Source organism: Lynx canadensis, chromosome A3 (genome assembly GCF_007474595.2).
Source record: "Lynx canadensis isolate LIC74 chromosome A3, mLynCan4.pri.v2, whole genome shotgun sequence".
Classification (NCBI taxonomy): domain Eukaryota; kingdom Metazoa; phylum Chordata; class Mammalia; order Carnivora; family Felidae; genus Lynx; species Lynx canadensis.
Genome location: NC_044305.1, coordinates 1,762,314 through 1,781,389, shown reverse-complemented (window position 1 = coordinate 1,781,389; position 19,076 = coordinate 1,762,314). Strand labels below are relative to the sequence as shown.

Sequence of the window (19,076 nt, the reverse complement as noted above, 5' to 3'; positions counted from 1 at the left end):
TTAGATTTTCGCGCTGTCAGACTCTCTGCCCCCTCGAAGTCCTGGGGGAAAGGAGTGCCGGCTGCAGACTGAACGAAGCCTGTCCTGTCCCTCTGCCAGGTGACTATGCTCAGCTGAGCCTGCGTATCCTCTACCTGGAGGCTGGAATGTACGATGTCCCCATCATCGTCACAGACTCCGGGAACCCTCCGCTGTCCAACACGTCCGTTATCAAGGTCAAGGTGTGCCCGTGCGACGAGAACGGCGACTGCACCACGGTTGGCGCCGTGGCGGCGGCCGGTCTGGGCACCAGCGCCATCGTGGCCATCCTCATCTGCGTCGTCATCCTGCTCAGTGAGTACGGCCGAGCCACGCATGCGCACCCGTGCTCACACGCGCATGCGCCCCTGCTCACGGCGCGGCCCCTGCCCCCGCAGCCATGGTCCTGCTGTTCGTGGTGTGGATGAAGCGGAGGGAGAAGGAGCGCCACACCAAGCAGCTGCTCATCGACCCCGAGGACGACGTGCGTGACAACATCCTCAAGTACGACGAGGAAGGGGGCGGCGAGGAGGACCAGGTGAGGCGCGTGGCCGCGGCCCCCTCCAGGCTCGCAGCTGGAGGGCGTTTTGTCCTTCGTCTCGGTGCGGAGGGGCCCACGCACCTGCCCGGGCAGCAGAGGTGGGCGTGGCCTCCCTGCCCGCCCTCGCCCGCACCCGGGGGCTGGCACGGCGCCCCCCCTCCCGCTCTCCCCCCTTAGCCGGGACCCAGCCCTGTCCCCGCCCGGCCCAGCGCGCACAACGGGGACGTGCACGGGGCGCCCGGGATCTGCCCCGGCTGGACTCCGGGTCTGAGGTGGCCGTGGGGAACTTGGGGCGGCTGTGCACCCCGCTAGAGCTCAGTGCCCCCTTAAGACAGGTGAACGGGAGCCCCAGCCCCGGGCTGTTCCCGGGAACAAAGGAGGCGCGTCCTGGCAGGGGCGGGGTGCGGTCCCCGGGGCCCTGGGGGAGCGTCAGACCGGCGAGGGCAGCCTGGGGTCACGGGCAGGACTGGGATGAATTCGGGGAGCGGGCTTCGCGGGGAGGGCAGACCGGGTGCCGGGCCGGGGCGGCAGGCGCGCTGGGCGCCCCTGCCCGCGGCCCCCGCTGGTACCCCCGCCCGGCCCCTCCCCAGGACTACGACCTCAGCCAGCTGCAGCAGCCGGAGTCCATGGAGCACGTGCTGAGCAAGGCCCCGGGGGTGCGGCGGGTGGACGAGCGGCCCGTGGGCGCCGAGCCTCAGTACCCGGTCAGGCCCGTGGTGCCGCACCCGGGAGACATCGGGGACTTCATCACCGAGGTGGGTGCTCCGCACGGGGGCGAGGCCGCCCGAGCAGGGCCGCTCCGCTGAGCAAAAGGCCCCGGCACCGCGCACAGGCCACAGCCCCTCGCCGCGTGGGGCGGCCAGGCCGGGCTGAGGGGACGGATCCAGACCGGGGCTCAGGAGTCACCCTGTCCTCAGCGCCCCTGTGACCGCAGGGGCCCCGCGTGTCCCCCCCCCCCCGTCTGCTCTCTAACGCTGACGCCTCAAGGGGGGCTGGCGACGTGTGTACCCCGCCCGTGTCAGAATCTAACCCTAAAATAACTGACTTACACAGATCGCAGCCCAGGGGGTGTTCCGCAGAGACACAAAGGTGTCATCAGGACGGCTCCTGAGAACGCGTCACGTCCCAGCCGCAGGTCAGATTTCCTTCAACTGCCCCAGAGCTGATCTGCCTCAGCCGCACTCACTCCCCGGGACGTGATGAAATTTCAAAACCCCTCATCTGGGATTAAAAGCCCATTTCGGATAATTCCTTAGAGAAAGTAACAGGAACTTCAAACCATCTTACGGAGGGGTGATACGGGTGCCCTTCCCAGGGCAGGGCTGGGCAGTGAGGTGTGTCGCAGCCAGCGGACGCTGTGGGCACCCAGGCCACCCCGCAGTGACCGCCCGGGGCCAGCGGGAGCCCCTCCCCACGGGGGACGGCCCGGGGCGGGGCCACGGAGCCCTTCCCCACGGGACGGCCTGGGGCGGGGCCAGCGGGAGCCCGATCCCCACACGTGGACGGGCCCGGGGCGGGGCCAGCGGGAGCCCTCCCACACGGGGAGACGGCCTGTGGCGGGGCCAGCGGGAGCCCCTCCCCACGGGACGCCCGGGGCGGGGCCAGCGGAGCCCCTCCCCCCGGGTGTCGGCCCGCTGGGCCAGCGGAGCCCTTCCCCACGGGGACTGCCTGGGGCGGGCCAGCGTGAGCCCTCCCCACGGAGGGACCGCCCGGCCAGCGGGAGCCCCTCCCCACATGCTCATAGCGCTGGCCAGCGGAGCCCCTCCCCACAGGCTTCAGGACGCGGTGTGCACCCACCACCCCCACGGTCCCGGAGGAGGCCACAGGACCCCTCGGGCGGAGAGCGCAGCTGCTGGCGGGGAGGAGAGGGCCAGGGCGCACGGGGAGGGGCTCTGGCAACACCTGCTGCGTCCCCGGTTTTGTTCACGGGGACGGTGACCGTGGGGCAACTTGAGACTTCTGACTTGTGGCCACCTCAGGGCCACATTCCAAGTGGCAGAGACACGGGATCGCGACCCGTCTGCCCCCTGGGGAGGGGCTGCTCCCAGGCGCAGGCCCCACCCAGCCCTCTCGCCTCACGGTATCGGTGTGGCCGCCAGCATCTAGCGTGCCACCTGTTCCCCCTTCCCTACACCCCAGCCCTACTCCGTTCTCTGAGGCCCCTCGGTTAGACAAGGCCGCACTTAACTGAGAACCTACTGTATGCAAAGCTCAGCCTCCTGGCCTGCTCCCCAACGCTCCCGGGCGCCCCCGTGTCCCCCACCCCTCACCCCGTGTCTCTGTGACCCAGGGCCTCCGAGCCGCCGACAATGACCCCACAGCTCCCCCCTACGACTCCCTGCTGGTCTTCGACTACGAAGGCAGCGGCTCCACCGCGGGCTCCGTCAGCTCCCTCAACTCGTCCAGCTCCGGGGACCAAGACTACGATTACCTGAACGACTGGGGGCCCAGGTTCAAGAAGCTGGCGGACATGTACGGAGGCGGCGAGGAGGACTGAGCCGCAGAGGGGGCCTGTGGGAGGCGCCGGGCTGCCCGGCTCCCCGCGGACGTGTCCTTTAGTGGTGTGTTAGGGGGTCCCTCCCCGCCCCAGCCCCCCCAACAGGCGCGCGTCGCCCACCGCAGTAGCTGGCTGGCGCTGGAGGAGAGCGCGAGGCACTCTGTCTTAACTTGAATTTCCTAGAACAGAAGCACTGTTTTTAAAAACAAAAAAAGAAAAGTGCCTTTTGGTACATGTATCAGATTCCCTCAAACTCAGGAGTGACTAAAAGCAAGCAGACAGACCACGTACGGCCCCTCAACCCCAGTCCTGAGCAACCCCCCCAGCCCCAGCCAGTCCCAGCTCTGAAGGCACCAATTAAGGAATCGGGGAGAAAGTGTCCTTTTTTTTTTTTTTTTTTTTTAAAGTGGGTGATTTGCTTTACAAAATTTACGAAGAAAACCCAGTTTGGGGTCCAAATCCCAACGGCCCTTCCGAGCCCTGAAGCGTTGCTCTACACGGTGGGGGTCTCCTGGGCCCTCAGGTGTCCTTGAGGCTGGAGGGCTGCAGGAGACCCAGCCGCAGAAAGTTCCCCGGGGGCGGGCCAGGCCTGTCCACCAGACGCACCGCTGTGTGCACTTGGCTTTCAACGCGTCTTTGGCTGCCCTCCGACTCTAGACGCTGTAAATAGCTGGGGCGGGTGGGGTTCCCAGGGGCTTCTCTGATGCTCACCATCTCTTCCCTCGGCTGTCCCCGGGTCCCTCCCCAGAGACAACTGTCACCCCAAACTCCACCCAAGTCCCCGTTGCCTTTGGTCCGGAAGAATACAGCGTCCCAAGAAGCCACAGCCCGAACCAGCCAGCATCCCCGAAAACCCTGCCATGAGCCCTCCGCCCCTCGCGACTGGATTCCCGAAGGACCCCGTCAGAGGCCCAGCCCCCGAGAACCGGACACATCCGTGAGGGCCGTGCGGACGGCAGGCAGGGCCGGGAACCCGCACAAGCCACAGCCCTTCTGCATCGGAGTCTCCGATGCTCCTGAGCTCACGTGCACAGCAAAGACCTGCTCCAAGTGGCCAGGCTGCCCTGACATTGCTGTGCCATGGGTCCCACAGATGTGTCTGGACGGCACCCACCTGAAACAGCAGCCCATCTCCTTTCCTTTGGACCCAGCTCAGCCCCGAGCAGCTGCTCAGACTCCCGAGAGTTGCAACAGCCCTTTGCACAGGCAGGTCCGACGTATACGCCAGACTCGAGAGTCAGTTCCGCAGGACGTGAAAGGCGCCGTGTCCCCGGGGCCCACTGGGGAGACCCCACCGCGTTTGTTCTCTGGGTGAGAAGAGGCTCCTTGATCCCCGGTGGGAGAAGACAGCCTCGCGGGAGAACCCTGGTCTATTCACAGGCTCCCCAAGAAAGGGGCCGAAGGGTACACTGGCTGAGGGCGGGACTTGGCACTGGGGTGCCCTCGGGGAAGCTGGCTTGCCTCGGTTTCCCACCCTGGAGCCTCGAGGAAAAGCTTCAAGGGCTTGGGGAGGTAGGGAGGGCTAGGGCTCAGCTTGCTGTCCGTGCTGTCCGTCTGGTTGTCTTTGATGCAGTCTCAGCCTATGGCCTGTCCCCCTGCCTGTGGTCACCCTCTTTTCCAAACAGCTTTGGCCTCAGAGGTGTACATGGGGGCGTGTGTGTGTGTGTGTGTGTGCGTGTGTGCAGTGGGTCTGGGTTTGTCCCCACCGGACGGCAGGCTTCCTCCGCGTGCCAAACTCCTTGCCAACTCCGCCGTTCTCCCAGAGCTGAGCTGGGGCCGTGAGCACTGGTGTGTGGCCGGCTGGTGGTGAGGCTGAAGTGGGTTCTGCCCCTGACCCCCTCCCCCTGCCTGGGGAGGAAGGGAGGGACAAAGACAGTCACTGTGTCACACGCTGGAAGCCCCGTCTATGCAGACGGCAATCTCGGTGGGGGGGGGGGGGGGCTGTAAAGGGGGACTAGGACCCCTGTCCAAAGCCGAGCTATGCAGATGCCTCGGGGCCAGGCAAGGACTGTCCCTGTGTCTGGGGACGTGGCCATTCGAGGGATTGCTGGTGGGGTCAGGACTGATGGAGGCGAGCTGGAATCTTGTGTGTTTTGTTGTTTTTGGAAAGTTCATCCACCTGTTGAACTTCTAAGTGTGAACACGGTCCGGGCACCGAGGCAGCTGTGGATTCTCCTCTGAAATCCCGACTCTCTCGGGTTTCCGGGGCCCTGGGCTTCCTCAGGGACGGACGTGCCAGGCCTGGCCCGGGACCCGGCCTCCTGCACACCGGTCCCGTGGACCCCAGCACAGGTGCCTGTCTCCCCTGCCTCCTCGCCCCACACCCCTGCCCCTCACTGCCACCCGGCCCCTGATGCAGTTTGCCTAAATCCTGCCAGGCTGAGGCTGTGGCCGCCAGCTGGGCGGATGTTGACGGGGGACTTCTCACACCCATCCCGGCTTCCAAATGTCTAGACGGCTGCCCCTCTCGCTCGCCCCCGCAGTCCTCGGGGGCCAGAGAAAGATGGGGTTCCCCTGCCCTCCCACATCCGCCTCGGGACAGGTTCCGAGGTCAAGCTAGCATTAGCTAAGTGTGCAAGCAGCGTCAGACGCCTCTCTCACGGACCCCACGTGCCCGTGATCGGGGCCACGGAGGCCCAGACTCGGCACTGGCAAAGTGCCAGGGCACAGTTTCGTTTCTGTAGGGAATTTCGTTCTGGGAACAGGACACACCTGCACCGCAGGGTGGAGGCGAGAACGCGGCCGTGGTCGGCGGGCACCCCGGCCGAGGACCCCCGCATCTGTCTGGGCCTCCCAGACAGCCAAACGTCAGGGCCTCGCGATGCCTCAGTTTCCCTAGCGTGAGCACCGGCTGATGCACGGGGCGCCTCTGTCCTCTCCAAGGTACAAAGTTAGGGGAGGGGAGTCTCACTCTTTGTCAGTGCTAGAAAAGGCACCAAAAAACCCGCAAGGTCTCGCGTAGACAGCGCCACACCCAGCGCGTCCTGCGGAAGCGCTCGCACGGCCCGGCGCACGCGTAAGACAGGTTCTGCCCAGCGGGGAGCCTCCTCTGTGTATAATTGGAACGCGTTTTGCTTTTCCTTTTCTCTCCTTTTTCCATTCTGATTTTTGTTTTTTGCATGTTTCTTTTTGAAAATGGACAAAATGTGTAGCAGCCCGCATGACTGTGGTTGTTTTGGGGAAAGATACCGGAGTATGACGTGTCCCCACTGCAACTCTGAGTTAGGCAGACGCCCCAACTTTTTTTGTAACCGTCAACAGCACAACTATTTTGTATTGTTGTTTGTATCATTTTGTACCAAAAAAGCAAAAACAAAAACAAAAACAAAAAAAGCCAAGGGAAAAAAAAAGGGAAGAGCGTCGATGTTTTCTCAATGTGTTTTTAGTGCCCGGCAGTCTTGGTTCCAAACTGAGTAGCGGCTTTGCGGAGCCGCCCTGTGCTGGAGCGGAGTCGGGGCCCTGGCGCACTGCTCCAGACGAGTAAATAAAGTCCCCGTTTTAAATAGTCGGCTCAACCTGACTTGTGTTTCTCCGAGCATTCGAGAAGCCAGTGGTGCCCCCGGACAGCAGGTGGCCGGATACGGGGCTTCGGTGTCGAGAGCGGGGTCTGTTCATCCGGCAGACGTTTCTGGGGCCCCTGCTGTGTCCCAGGCACGGTTCTGGGCTCCGGGAGCACGCGCGTGAACGAAACCAGGCACGATCCTCCCATCTGTGAGGCCGGGGAAAGCATACAAACGAAAGCCCACAGGCCGCAGGTGCCAACGTTTCCAGGTTCTAGAAGCTCTACGTCGAGCCCGCAGGTTCTCCTGCCTTCGTGATGCCACGGACGGCCAGGGTCACCTTGAGAGTCCTCATGCCCCACGGGTCGTCTCAAGGCCCTGGCCGCCTCCCCGCCGCCGTGGAGGCTCTCCGTCTGCTGGGAACCCAGCCAGGCCGGGTGGGCCTCAGAAGCGCTCTGATTGGCCCAGCTCAGTCACATGACCTGCCCCTTGCCTCCTGGCTTGCCACTGCCCCACGGGTGGCTCACACCTCCCCTGCCCCGCAGCCAGGCCTCTAGCGCAGTGCTGGCCGGCAGAGGCCGCGCACCCCAGCCCGACCAGGCTGGGCCGGCAGACGCCCCGCCCTCCTCAAGGAAACTGAGTTCAGAAAGCCCGAGGGGCCACCCTGCTCGCCTGCTACCAAGTGGGCCAGCCAGACCTGAGCCAAGGGGGCTGCTCCCTGCACCCCAGCCCCCGGCAGAGCTGACTCTCCCGACCTCCCTCCGGCCTTTACTTAGGCACAAATTTGCATCCACAATAACATGCATAACAAAAAGTCACACGGTTAATTACGGGTGCAGTTCATAATTACAGGCACAATTAGCCACTTGCTAATTTTGAGGGTGCCAAGCAAGCAGCTAATTACATGCATAATTAGGCTAGTGTTTTGGGCCTGGGACAGGCAGTGGGGGGTGGGAGGGCACAAACTCCTTATAATCAGACCCCCGGAGTGAGGCCCCGGGGGGTGGAGGTGGGGGGAGACTGTGCTAAAGAACAGCCTCCCACACCCGGCTCCCCAGCACAGGGCTGGTCATCCCGGAGGAGTCCAGCTTGGGGCCTCTGGGAAGCCAGGAGGCCCCTTCCCTGGAGGCCCAGGAGGGGCATTCGGTCACTTCACAGGTGCACTGGCAGAGCCCCAGGGGTCTTGGCTCCCCCACTGACAACCCACCCTGAGGGCCGGGGACCCTGGGACGGGCAGAGGGGCCACAGGCAGCTGCCCAGAGGCCCCATGAGAGGCCCCCTCCCCCAGGACATCACAGGGCCACGGCCTCAGGGGCAGGTCAGCCACCAACCCGAAGCCCGCCCTCCTGGCAAGAGGTCAATGCTGTGGCCTGGGGGAGGGCAGCAGAAACGCTCCTTGATCCGATTAGGGCCAGGGCTTGAGGATGGACGCGGGGGGGGGGGGGGGGGGGGGGGCAGGAGCAGATGGTGGACTGAGGAGCCTAGGGCTCGTGGGGGCCCCTATCCCGGATCTGCCCCAGGCGTGGGGAGGACTTGCTCTCGGCTCTGGCCATGTTGCTGGCTGTGCCCGTGGCACAGCCACACGTGGACAGTCTGGAGCTCAAGATGAGGCCAGCAGGAGTGGGTCTAGGGTGTAATCAGGGCTGCGAGTGGACCCTGGGGCGTGTGTTCTAAGGGGGAAGGGAGAGCCCATGAGATGCAGGACAAAACGAGAAGCCCTCACGTTCCAGGCCAAGGTGCCACAAGCCATTGCCCGCCTCCCAGTGACAATACCAGTGACGGACAGACCAGTGGCCGATGGCGCCATTACCTCTGTCCCGGAACGTCCACCTGGAGCTGTTTCACCTGAGAAATAGACGTCTAATCTGAACCTGATTTTAACAGACGAACACAGACTGGGCTCTGCCTCGTGGGAGTGCAGAGCAGGTGTCCCCACCTCCTCTCCCCTCTGACCCCAGACCCTGAGTAGCCCGGGGAACGGTCACCCTTCTCTCCTCCCACACATCCCTTGTGTCCCCCGATCGGTCGGTCCCCCGATCCGCCCACCTGATGCTGCCCAAGCTGGTGTCCCCAGGAGCTGCCCTGTGCCCTGACAGCCCAAGGCCAGGCTGGGGGCGGGAGGAAGGCGCTGGGCTCTCACAAGGCGCCAGATGCCTCGACACAGCGTCTCACGGTGAGAAGTGCAGGAAACGCTCTGACGCGCAACTCCGCGGAGGACGACAATGGCTGACTTATGAGGCCACTTCAGTCCTGTTACCGTCAGCAAAGAACATACAGAGCACGGACCCCACTGCCCCCTGTGCCCCCACAACGGCCCTGAAGGGCTGTGAGCCCTGCTCCCCCATGCCACCAAGGCTTGGGCAACTGCCTTCTCGGGCACCTCCCCGTGAGCGGGAGTGCTGGCCAGCTAACCCGGGCCTCGCCCCTCGGCGCTCAGGGCCCCTCTCTGCGCACAGCCCTGCGGCACCTGAGACCCAGGGCCAGTGCGTGGGCACAAACGGTGGTGGCTCAACACCCTCCAGTCTGCGGCTTTCAGCAGCCTCACCGGAGATGGAAGGGGCCTCAGCCGCTGGGTGGGGGGCAGGGTCCCTCCTTAAGTGGGACCTAGGCCCAGAGGCTCCCACAGAGGGCCCGTCCCACAATGCCCACAGCTCCGCACCTGCTGTCCTGACCAGTGGACTCCTGAGGCTGGGGTGGCAGTAACCTTGCCCTGACTGAGGCCCTCGGGTCACATCGGAATGGGGGGGCACGTTGGGGACCGATGGCCACGTGAGCCATCAGGACAGCAGCATCAGGCCCCACCAAATATGGGTCCTCGGGACTGACAGGGAGCATGGGCTCTGGGTGCCCACTGAAGGGCAGAGGGAGTGGTATGTGGCCGGGTGGCAGGGGTCGCTCATGCAGGCCTGAGTCGCCGGCTTCTCCTTCCACCCTCCCGACACGCACGCTCCCTCATACACCCCCAAACGCCCACCAGCTCACCGGCCGAGCCCCCAGGCTCACACCCTCACCTGCATAGGCACGTCCCCGGGGTTCCCGCAGGGCGCTGTCCGCTGTCCGCAGTGCTGACCCTCCGACTGGCGGCACTCCTGCTGCGTGGCTTCTGGAAATGTCCATAGGAAATTCCGCATTCTAGGAACAAACTGTCTGCTTGGACATTTACCTCAGAGACCACCGTGGGGACAGGGAGGGGTGAGGTCCGGCCCCCTGAGCTGCAGCCACAGGGACCCTGCTGCGCCGGCCAGTGGGCTCCCGGGGGCTCGATCTGCACAGCCTCCCGGGAAGGCCCACGTGGCCCTGAATCTTCAGACCTCTCTGTGGGAAAAGCTCTCCCACGCGGGACCCTCCTCCTGTGCCCTCAGTCTCTCCTCACGGTCTGTATTTCGGTCTTTACAACAACTTAGTGACTTAACATTCACATGCTGTGGTCTGTCCCCCCACGTTAGCAGGGCAGCGACCTCCCTGGCTGTCCCTGCGAAGTTTCCAGCACCTGTCAGGGCGGGGCTGGGAGGAGCACCCCCCCCACCCCCGGCCCAGCTGAGAAGACCCAGGGGCAGCAGCGGGAGTGTGGCCAGAGCCTGGTGGAGTTAAGACCTGGGGTTTCGTCCAGTTCTGTCCTTCCTGAAGCTCATGACCCTGGGCAGGTCCCTGAAGGTCTCCGGGGCCACACCAGCTGCACTGTGGGCAGGTGGGGAGACGAAGTGAGATGCGACAGAGGCCAAGCGCCCCCGAGCACTCAGGACAGCCCAGGGAGTACGTGGGGGCTGGGAGCCCAGCCGCATGGCCCGGCGTCCAGGGCCGTGTGCTCCTGTTACCAAAGGAGCAGAGCATGTGCGCGGCGTGAGGTGCAGAGAGCACGCACCCCCCAGCCCCCAGGTAGCCAGTGGGGATGTCGCTCCTGGGCCATGGGGGGCAGCTGCGGAGGGGCTGGTCTCCTTTGCCCAGACCTCCACCCACCACCACCGGGAAGGAGGCATCAGTCTCCGCTCTCCGGGTGCAGAAACTGGCCGAGGTGGAGGCAGAGAAGCCACACCGACTGGCTCGGGTGGTTAGGGCTTTCGTTGGCTCAGCAGAGGGCAGGCTGGCGTTGACTTGTGCCCACGGTGTTGAGCCCGGCCGGCCCACACCCACCCAAACCGTCCCTCCCTCTTCGTACGGCCACCAAGGCCCCTAGACCCGCATCCCACGGAGAGTGGCCTTGCCTCCCCCCCTCCCACTGCGCAAGGCTGACGGGCCCCCTTGGAGGGGACACCCACCCGGAGCTGGTAGGGGCCCCGGAAGAGCAGCCCCCAGGGCGGGGCAGGGCAGACCCCCGGGGAAGGGGTGTGGCAGTGCAGCATGCCAAGTGACCAGGCAGGGGTGAGCTCCCCGAACCCGGAGCAGGCTCCTGTGCCAGCCGCCACCCTGCTTTTCCCTCCCTTTCAATCTCTGGGATGGTTGTCATGGAAACCAAGAGGCTGGCGGTCAGGAGCAGGTCTGGAGCAGGCGGGGCACAGGTCATGGGGCCTGCGGGGAGGGTCAGGTGGGGACAGTCACAGACCGGTGGACATCCTTCTCGGCACCCTCCCCTCTGCTGTCCCGGCTGCCTGCGCCATGACCAGCCACACAAAGCCCTGCTCCTTGGTGGCCTTGGAAGTCCCTGTAGCCGAGGTCACTGCGAGGGAGGGGCTGGGTCGGAGAGGAAACGCCAGCTCGGGCAGTGGGGCTCCCGGCAGTGGTGAGGACCCCCGAGCCCCTTCTCTGGAGGGTCCGCACTGACACCCAGGTCGACCCAGCTTCGGACGCGGTTGGACCCGCACGGCTTGCTGTAAAATGCTCAACTGACGCACCAGTGTCCCGTGGCTGCCGTAACAGAGGGCCACAGACTGGGTGGCTGACCTCAGGTCGATCTTCTCACAGATCTGGAAGCCAGAAGTCCCACACTCGTATCCCCGGGCTGACACCCAAGTGTGGGCGGGGCCAGGCTCCCTGCGCAGGCTCTGGTTAACCTGTAAGCCACGGTGCGGTTTGGGGAGGGGGATGCTGCCATTGTCCCCGTTTCAGACACGAGGAAACAGGCTCCGAGGGTGAGGTCACGTGTGCCCAGAGGAGGGGGTGTGAGCCCTGATTCGGCCCTGGGTGCACAGGGGACCCTGGGCAGCTGGGCAGGAACCCGGCAAGGTGTTTAGGGGTAGGTGCAGGCTGAGGGTCCCCTCCCCACCTGCCGGTGCCCAAATGAGGGGCCTCAGTCCGGTCATGTCCCCCTCAGCCCAGGCACCCCCAGGGCCATGCAGACATAACCTCAGCCGCGGACCGCACGGCCCGGCATCTCCCTCCTTCCCCGCGGTCTCTTATGTCTGACACCGCCCTGCCCTCTGCCCTCCCCACATGGTGGCGGTCCGCCTGCCTGGCTGCATCGGCCCTGCTCTTCCGGGGTGGGAGTGAGCAGTACTTGGGCAGGTTCCCTTCCCAGAGAGAGGGATGGGGGGGAGCCACAGGAGTCAGCTCTCGGGGCTGGGCTGGATGTGCAGGCCCAGCTGAAATGACAAATGAAAATCTGGTCACCGCCTGCCCCCGCACCTCCAGAAAAGGATCAGTGCTGGGCCTGCAGGCACAGCTGGACCCAGGTGCTCCAGTAACACCAGCAAGAAAGACTCTCCACTCCGCCTCTGCACCGGCTGAGTCTCAGTCCAGCTCCCCACAAGACAGCCGGTCCTACCAGCGCCAACCACGAGGCGCTCCCTCTGAGCCATGCCTGCACCCCCTCTCTGCCCTGCACGCCTCTCCTTCCTAGCACACCTGCCCTGCCACCACCCCCCTGCCACATCCCGGGATCTGTCCCCCGAGATACAAACGGACTCCGGCATCTCCACCTTCAAACAGCCCCCTGGGTCCTCACCAGGGGCACATTCCAGCCCACAACCTCAGGCCCTGGCCGCGCCCACCACCCTCCCCACCCTAGTGCCCCTGGCTTCCCCCGGCAGCTGCCCCCCAGATTCCCTCCCACCTCTCAGGTTCCTGGTCCCCATCTGTCACCATTAGTCCTTGTCCTGGCCCTTGCCTGTTGCCTGGCACCCCCAGAGACCCCCATGGCCACAGCCCCAGCCTGGACCTCCCCTTTCAGTCCACAAACCCCCTTTTGTTCACCCTGTGCCAACGCCAGAACCGGGGACCCTTCCGCATCACCCCCTCACATCCAGTCCACAACCGGAGAGCCCCTCTGCTTCACCCCCCACATCCGGCCCAGAACTGGGGCCCCTCGGCCTCACATCCGGTCGGGAACCGGGGAGCTCCTCTGCCTCACCCCCCCCCCACATCCAGTCCAAACCAGGGGGCTCCTGTGCCTCACCCCCCACACACACATCCGGCACAGACCCAGGCCCCCTCAGCCTCAACCCCCTCCCCACATCCGGCCCAGAACTGGGGCCCCTCGGCCTCACATCCGGTCCGGAACCGGGGAGCCCCTCTGCCTCACCCCCCCACATCCGGCCCAGAACCAGGGGCCCCTCGGCCCCACATCCGGTCCGGAACCGGGGAGCCCCTCTGCCTCACCGCCCCCCACATCCGGCCCAGAACGGGGTCCCCCGGCCCCACATCCGGTCGGTCCGGCCACGACCACCTCCACTCCCCCCTCCAAGGCCACCCGCCGCCCACCTGTGCCTTCCGCCTGTGCCTTCCTCTGGGCCACTTCCGGGCCAAGCCAGTCCGCACTGGAACGCCAATTTGCTTTTTATTCTCATCCACCCATTTTGGCATCTCTGAGCTATCGTTGATGTCTGGCACCCCGCACATGCTTACAGCGCGCCCTCTGGAAACTTCCGGCATTGGTACGGGCGCACGAAGCCGGCCCCACAACCAAGATAACCCCGAGTTTCCTCGCCCCTGCGCAGGCGCAGTCCGCAGACTTGTCGCACTCACGCGGAGACCCCCTCACTGTGCCCAGGGCGCCCACGTACGGCGCTTCTCGCAGCCCCAGGGAGCGCTGTGCGAGCAGGCCGAGCGGACCGAGGTGTGTCCGTCACCTGCTCTCGGACGACCGGGGCTTTTCCAGGTCTTGGCGACTTCAGATAAAACGGCTGTGAATACCTGTGTACGCGTCTTTGCGTGGCCGAATCTCCCGTGTCTCCCGGAGAAGTGTGTACGGGAGCGCGTGGATGACGGGGCTGGACAGGATGAGGCGCCCACACTCTCAGGGACCTGCCGCGGGGGGGTCAGGTGCGCCCCGTTCGACGCCGTGTGCGGGCATCTTCCTGCTTTAACTTCCAAACAAGCGCCTGAAAAGTCGCTCCCACCTTCCTCCCCCGACATATCCAGGAGAGAGCCCCACTCTTCCATGGCGCTCGGTGGCCACCAGTGCCCAGGCCACTTCTCCCAGCCAGAGCCCTGTGTGAGCGCCCCTGCGGACTGGGCCTCGACCGCACCCCCCAGTCCCTGCAAAAGCCGTCCTTGCGGGAGACGTGCTCATTGATACTTGCCAAACACGTTTTATTCTATTTTTAATATTTATTTATTTTTGAGAGAGACACGGGGGGGGGGGGCGGTCAGAGAGGGAGGGAGACAGGAAGACAGAATGCCAGCAGTGACCTCTATGTGGGGTTCAAACCCACCAACCGTGAACCCCCCCAACCGTGAGATCATGACCTGAGCCACCCAGGCTCCCCTTTGCTAAATACGTTTTAGGAAATAAAGGTTAAGTGGGTGCCCATTCTCAAAAATACAGAAATCCTGCAGTTACAGCAAAGCCTGATAAAGCAACCTGCACCGACAATTAGATTCTTGGAAAATAGGCGTCATTTATCTCTTAAGGAGAAGGGACAAGTTCCCTGGGGCTGGTCTTCCTGGGGCAAACGCGCCCTGGGCATGGCCCAGAACGGCCCAGAGGAGGCTGCCAGCCCGTCGCTGGAACAGGAGGGTTTGGAAAGGCTCCCCGCGGACTGTGGTCTTTCTAACTGCATAGCCTCCACCCTGAGAGCGTGCACTGGTGGTGCGCTTGCTGTATGCGAGGCACGAAGGATACAGAGGCTTCGGGTGGCAGGTGGGTCCCCAAAGCAGCTCAGACGCAGCAGGAGACCAGAACAGCCTGGCGGCCTCGGCTGTGCGAGGTGGGCAGGGGCAGGCTCAGGCTCGGGGCCAGCTGGGGCTCTGAGCTCGGGGACGGAGGGAGGCCGGGTAGACTTTTTTTTTTAAGATAAAACTTACATTTGGAGACAACAGTCTGAGAGAAGGATAAACTAGTTAACGATCAACTAGTCGATCAATGAGTATGGACAACCTCAAGATCACAAGTCGTCACCTGTCCCGAGACATCCACACACCTTCCTCTTCATCCGGCACCAGATCACGTGGGGCCAGGTCACCTGTCCAGGTGGGGCTGAGGTCCGGCCCGGGGGGGTTTCCCCAGGCTTCACTGAGGTGCACTCTGCATGGGTCAAAATGCACAGACCTCACCTGTCAGCCTGTTTACATCTGTGCACCCCTACGTGACCGCTACCCGGGTGGAGACAGAACATTCCCACCGGCCCAAAGGGTCCCGGTGCCCCTCGCGCCAGCCACCGGGGTAACCACGCGGACGCCTGTCACCTCCGGGATTCTCCTGGCCTTGAGCTTCCCACAAATGGAACCAGAGGGACTGGCCCCTTTCTTCATGATTCTTTGGAGATTCAGCTCCACTGCTGAGAGCATCAGCGGTTTATCCCTCTTTCCTCCGGGGCAGTATCGCACCGACAATTACACTACAGTTGGGATCCACTCACCACCTGACGGACGGCGGCTTGTTTCCACCTCAGTCCATGAGCGAGCGGCGCCACAATGAACGTTCGACTTCGGTCTCTGACAGACAAAGGCATTCAGTTCTCTCAAACAGATACGACGGAGGCAGGAACCGCGAGATCACAGGGAGACACGCGCTCCATTTGTGGCTCAGTCACATAAGCATCCGACGCTTGATTTCGGCTCAGGTCACGTCTCGCAGTTGGTGACTTCGAGCCCCGCGTGGGGCTCTGCACTCACAGCATGGAGCCTGCTTCACATCCTCTGTCCACCCATCTCTGCCCCTCCCCCACTCACGCTCGCTCTCTCAAAAATAAACATTAAAAAAAAAAAGGGCAACAGTTTTCCAAAGCGGCTGGACTGTTTCACAACGGCGTCCTGCCCCTCAACGTGATTTTGTCAGCCTCTTTCCTTTTAAAAAAACTTTTATTAACGTTTATTCACTTTTGAGAGACACAGAGACAGAGCGTGGATGGGGGAGGGGCAGAGAGAGAGGGAGACACAGAATCCAAAGCAGGCTCCAGGCTCTGAGCCGTCAGTACAGAGCCCTACACGGGGCTTGAACTCACGAACTGTGAAGTCGGATGCTTAACCGACTGAGCCACCCAGGCACCCCATTCCATTTGTTTGTTTTAATTTTTTAACATTTATTTATTCTTGAGAGAGTGAGAGTGCAAGCAGGGGAGGGGCAGAGAGAAGGGGAGACACAGAACCCGAAGCAGGCTCCAGCCCCCGAGCTGTCAGCACAGAGCCCGACGCAGGGCTCGAACCCACGAACCGCGAGATCATGACCTGGACAAAGTCTCCGACGCTCAACCGACTGAGGCCCCGGGGGGGCCTCGTGTCAGCCTCTTTCAGTCTGAGCCACCACGGTGGGCGTGTGGCGGGTCTCGCCATGGTTTTGGTTTCCATTTCTCTGATGACCAGTCATGATGGGCAACTTTTCTTTCACTCATCGGCCACCTGTAGGTCTTTCATAAAGGACCCATTCAAGTGTCTCAGACATTTTTTACTGAGCTGTGGAACTCTTTACACACTTTGCATGCGGGTTCCTATCGGGTTTACACCCCGTGCACGCTCTCTCCCGGCCTATGGCCTCCCGTCTGCCTTCACTGGGCATCTTCTGACAGGCAGAACTTAAGTGCACTTTGCCGTTTTTCTCTTTATGGCTTGTGCCTTCCATGTCCATGAGGGTCCTTGCCCACTCCAGTCTTCTAGAAGCTCTGGAGTCTCAGCTTCCACATTCAGGCCCGCGGTCCATCTCAAACGAGGCTGCGTGTGCGTGAGGACGGGGTCAAGACTCACCCTCCGCCCTCAGGCCCCCAGTTGCACTAACGTCCGGCCTCCCTTCGCTGCGTTGGTGTCTTTGTCAAAAACCCAGTGGCTGTAACACGCGGATCCACTGCTGGACTCTGTGGTGTTCGCTGACCGGGTCTGCCCGCACACGCCAATACCACCCCGGCTCGATTAGCACGGCTTTACGCCAAGTCTTGAAACCTGGGAGCGTGAGCATTTTGATTCCGCTCTAGACCGCCTTGGCTATTCCAAGTCATCCACAGCTCCGTACGGGTCTCCAGACTCAGACCGTCCCGTGGCAGACCATCCGCTGGGGCTCTGAGCGCGGCAGCACCGCCCTCCCCGCAACACCCCGTCCGCTCCGTAAACGTGGCACCTTCTCCACTCAGACCTGCTTTCGTCTCTCTCGTCGGGGTGTGAGGGTCTCCTCTGTAGTTCCTTGCATGCATCCCTAGGTATCCTGACCTTGGTCGTGTCGTTGGTGGCCGCGGGTTGCTGGGACGCAGAATCACGGTTCATTTAGGACACTGACCCCCCTCCTACAATCTAACCAAATCCGAATCTGGGCAGCGTGTGTCCGAGTCTTCTGCGTGCGCACAATGGCGCCATCTGGGATTCTTCCTCCATCTTCCTCCTTTCCAAACGTGATGCCTGACTTCCTTTTCCTGGCTTTCTGCTGCAGCGGAGCGGTGAGAGCCGGCGTCCCAGGCGACGCCAGCCAGCCCTCTGCCCTCGAGCCCGCCCACGTACCCAAACCCGACCTCGGACAACTAACAACGTGTCATGGTGGGCGTCGACCCACAGCTACCGGTCTGGTGAGGGAAAATGACGGACAGACCCGTGCCTCGTGGCTGCCGGCAGCACCTCGGCCGTGCGCGGCCTCCTGCTGGCGTCACGGCTGTGGCTGCGACCGTCCCCGACCCGGTAGGACGTGCAGACAAGCTGGAAGTCAGTCACACCCACAGAAATCTGAGCACGACCGTCCTGTACCGACTGACCTGATTTATTTCAGGCCAACAGCTTCACGAAAACAAAGAGGTTGTGGTTAGAAAGCACCAGTGTGACCTGCCCGCTAAGTCGCCTCGGGCCTGTTCCCGTGGGCGGGAGACTTAGAAACCCTGAAAGCGCTTCCTGCACAGGCTCTGTCCTCGGCCACCACAGGTGTGACAGGCAAGTGTGTCCCCCCAAGAGAGATCAGTGGAGGCTAACCCCGGCACCTGGGAACATGACCTTACTTGGAGGCAGGGTCTTTACGGAGGTCAAGTTAAAATGAGGTCACTCGTGGTCCCGTGGCAAGGGGCGATTCAGACACGAAGAGGGACACGCACAGAGAAACCGCCACACAAACGTTGCGGCCAAGGTGCCAGCAACGACCAGAGCTGGGCGAGAGCCCTGGCACGGACTCCCTCGCGGCCTCGGGGGAACCCCAACCCTGCCAAACCCTGACCTCACGTTTCTGGCCTCCAGAACGGGGACACAGGCCTCGGGGACACGGCTGGCAACCCCCGGAGGCCACGGAACGGGCACCCCGACGCGAGCGGTGTTCTCCAGTGTAACTTGTACGGAAGCCCACACGTCGCTGCGTGTCGTCAGACTAGTTACAATTAAGGTGAAAACTGGGCGCCAGCCCCGAGTGCGCCACGGCCGGCTCCAGCAGCGCTCGGGAGGCAGGGCGCTGGCCGGTCCGCCACGCTGGCTGGCAGAAAGGAGGCGGGCGTCCTGGAGACCCCATCCGGCTCCGCCACTCTGTGTCCGCACCGGGCTCTCCGGGGCACGAGTCTGTGCTCAGAACCACCCCCCGGGCCCACAAGGGCCTCACCTCGCCTCTCCCCAAGGTGCCCCAGCCGCGAGGACAGGTGCCCAGCGTACCTGTGTCGAGGTGGGGCGGTCCGGCAACGGAAGGCAGGCGGGGTGGCCCGGACGGCCCGAGCACGCGGGGAGGCAACTCGGCTTCGGGCCCTCCTGCCAGGCCTCGCTCTGCAGCGCGGAGGTCCCGTCTGCGGAGGTCAGGCTATTCCTCCCCGAGTGGCTGGGGTTTACACACTGATGCTAACAAGGAGCCCCTAAACAAACACCTCAGCGGAACCAGAGCTGAGCCTCTGGCGGCAGATCTAAAACTGGAAAACCGGGAAAAACGGGCAAAACAGATACAGATAAATTTGTTTTTAATAAAGGAGTTAATTTTCTTTCAATCCTATATAAAACAATAGCAATTAAAAACTTCATTTTTGAAAGTAAAATATTTACATATGAACAAGTAACTGTGCAAAATTTACATGAAAAAATGGAAAGACAGGGATTTCCTAAAAGACAAAATAAAAGGCGTAACAGTTTTCGGGCGTCGATAAAAAATACTGATCAGCATTCGGTTCACACTCGCGCGAATTAAAGTCTGACGTGAGGATTCACACGGAGAAAGCCCAAGTATTTACAGTCATAAAAGTACTATCAATAGACAATTTAATACAATAACCTC

At 62.8% G+C, this 19,076-nt stretch overlaps 2 protein-coding genes across 2 annotated transcripts in view; one reads left to right on the top strand and one right to left on the bottom strand.

Moving 5' to 3' along the window:
• CDH4 (cadherin 4) overlaps positions 1–3,118 on the top strand; it is a 540,404-nt gene extending 537,286 nt beyond the window's left edge. Inside the window, exons 13-16 of the mRNA XM_032592549.1 lie at positions 100–333; positions 417–556; positions 1,150–1,314; positions 2,850–3,118. Of these exons, the coding sequence (XP_032448440.1) occupies positions 100–333; positions 417–556; positions 1,150–1,314; positions 2,850–3,056 (746 nt within the window). The 3' untranslated portion in view covers positions 3,057–3,118. The remainder of the gene's footprint in view (positions 1–99; positions 334–416; positions 557–1,149; positions 1,315–2,849) is intronic.
• Positions 3,119–3,438: 320 nt separating this feature from the next.
• Positions 3,439–12,288, bottom strand: LOC115509900. Its single transcript, XM_032592731.1, has 8 exons — positions 12,255–12,288; positions 11,924–12,000; positions 11,382–11,544; positions 10,151–10,559; positions 9,568–9,659; positions 8,603–8,806; positions 8,367–8,401; positions 3,439–8,226 (listed from the first exon to the last, which is right to left on the bottom strand). Exons 1-8 carry the CDS (start codon positions 12,286–12,288, stop codon positions 8,194–8,196), a joined length of 1,047 nt encoding a protein of 348 aa, XP_032448622.1. The 3' UTR covers positions 3,439–8,193.
• Between the last annotated feature and the right edge of the window lie 6,788 nt (positions 12,289–19,076).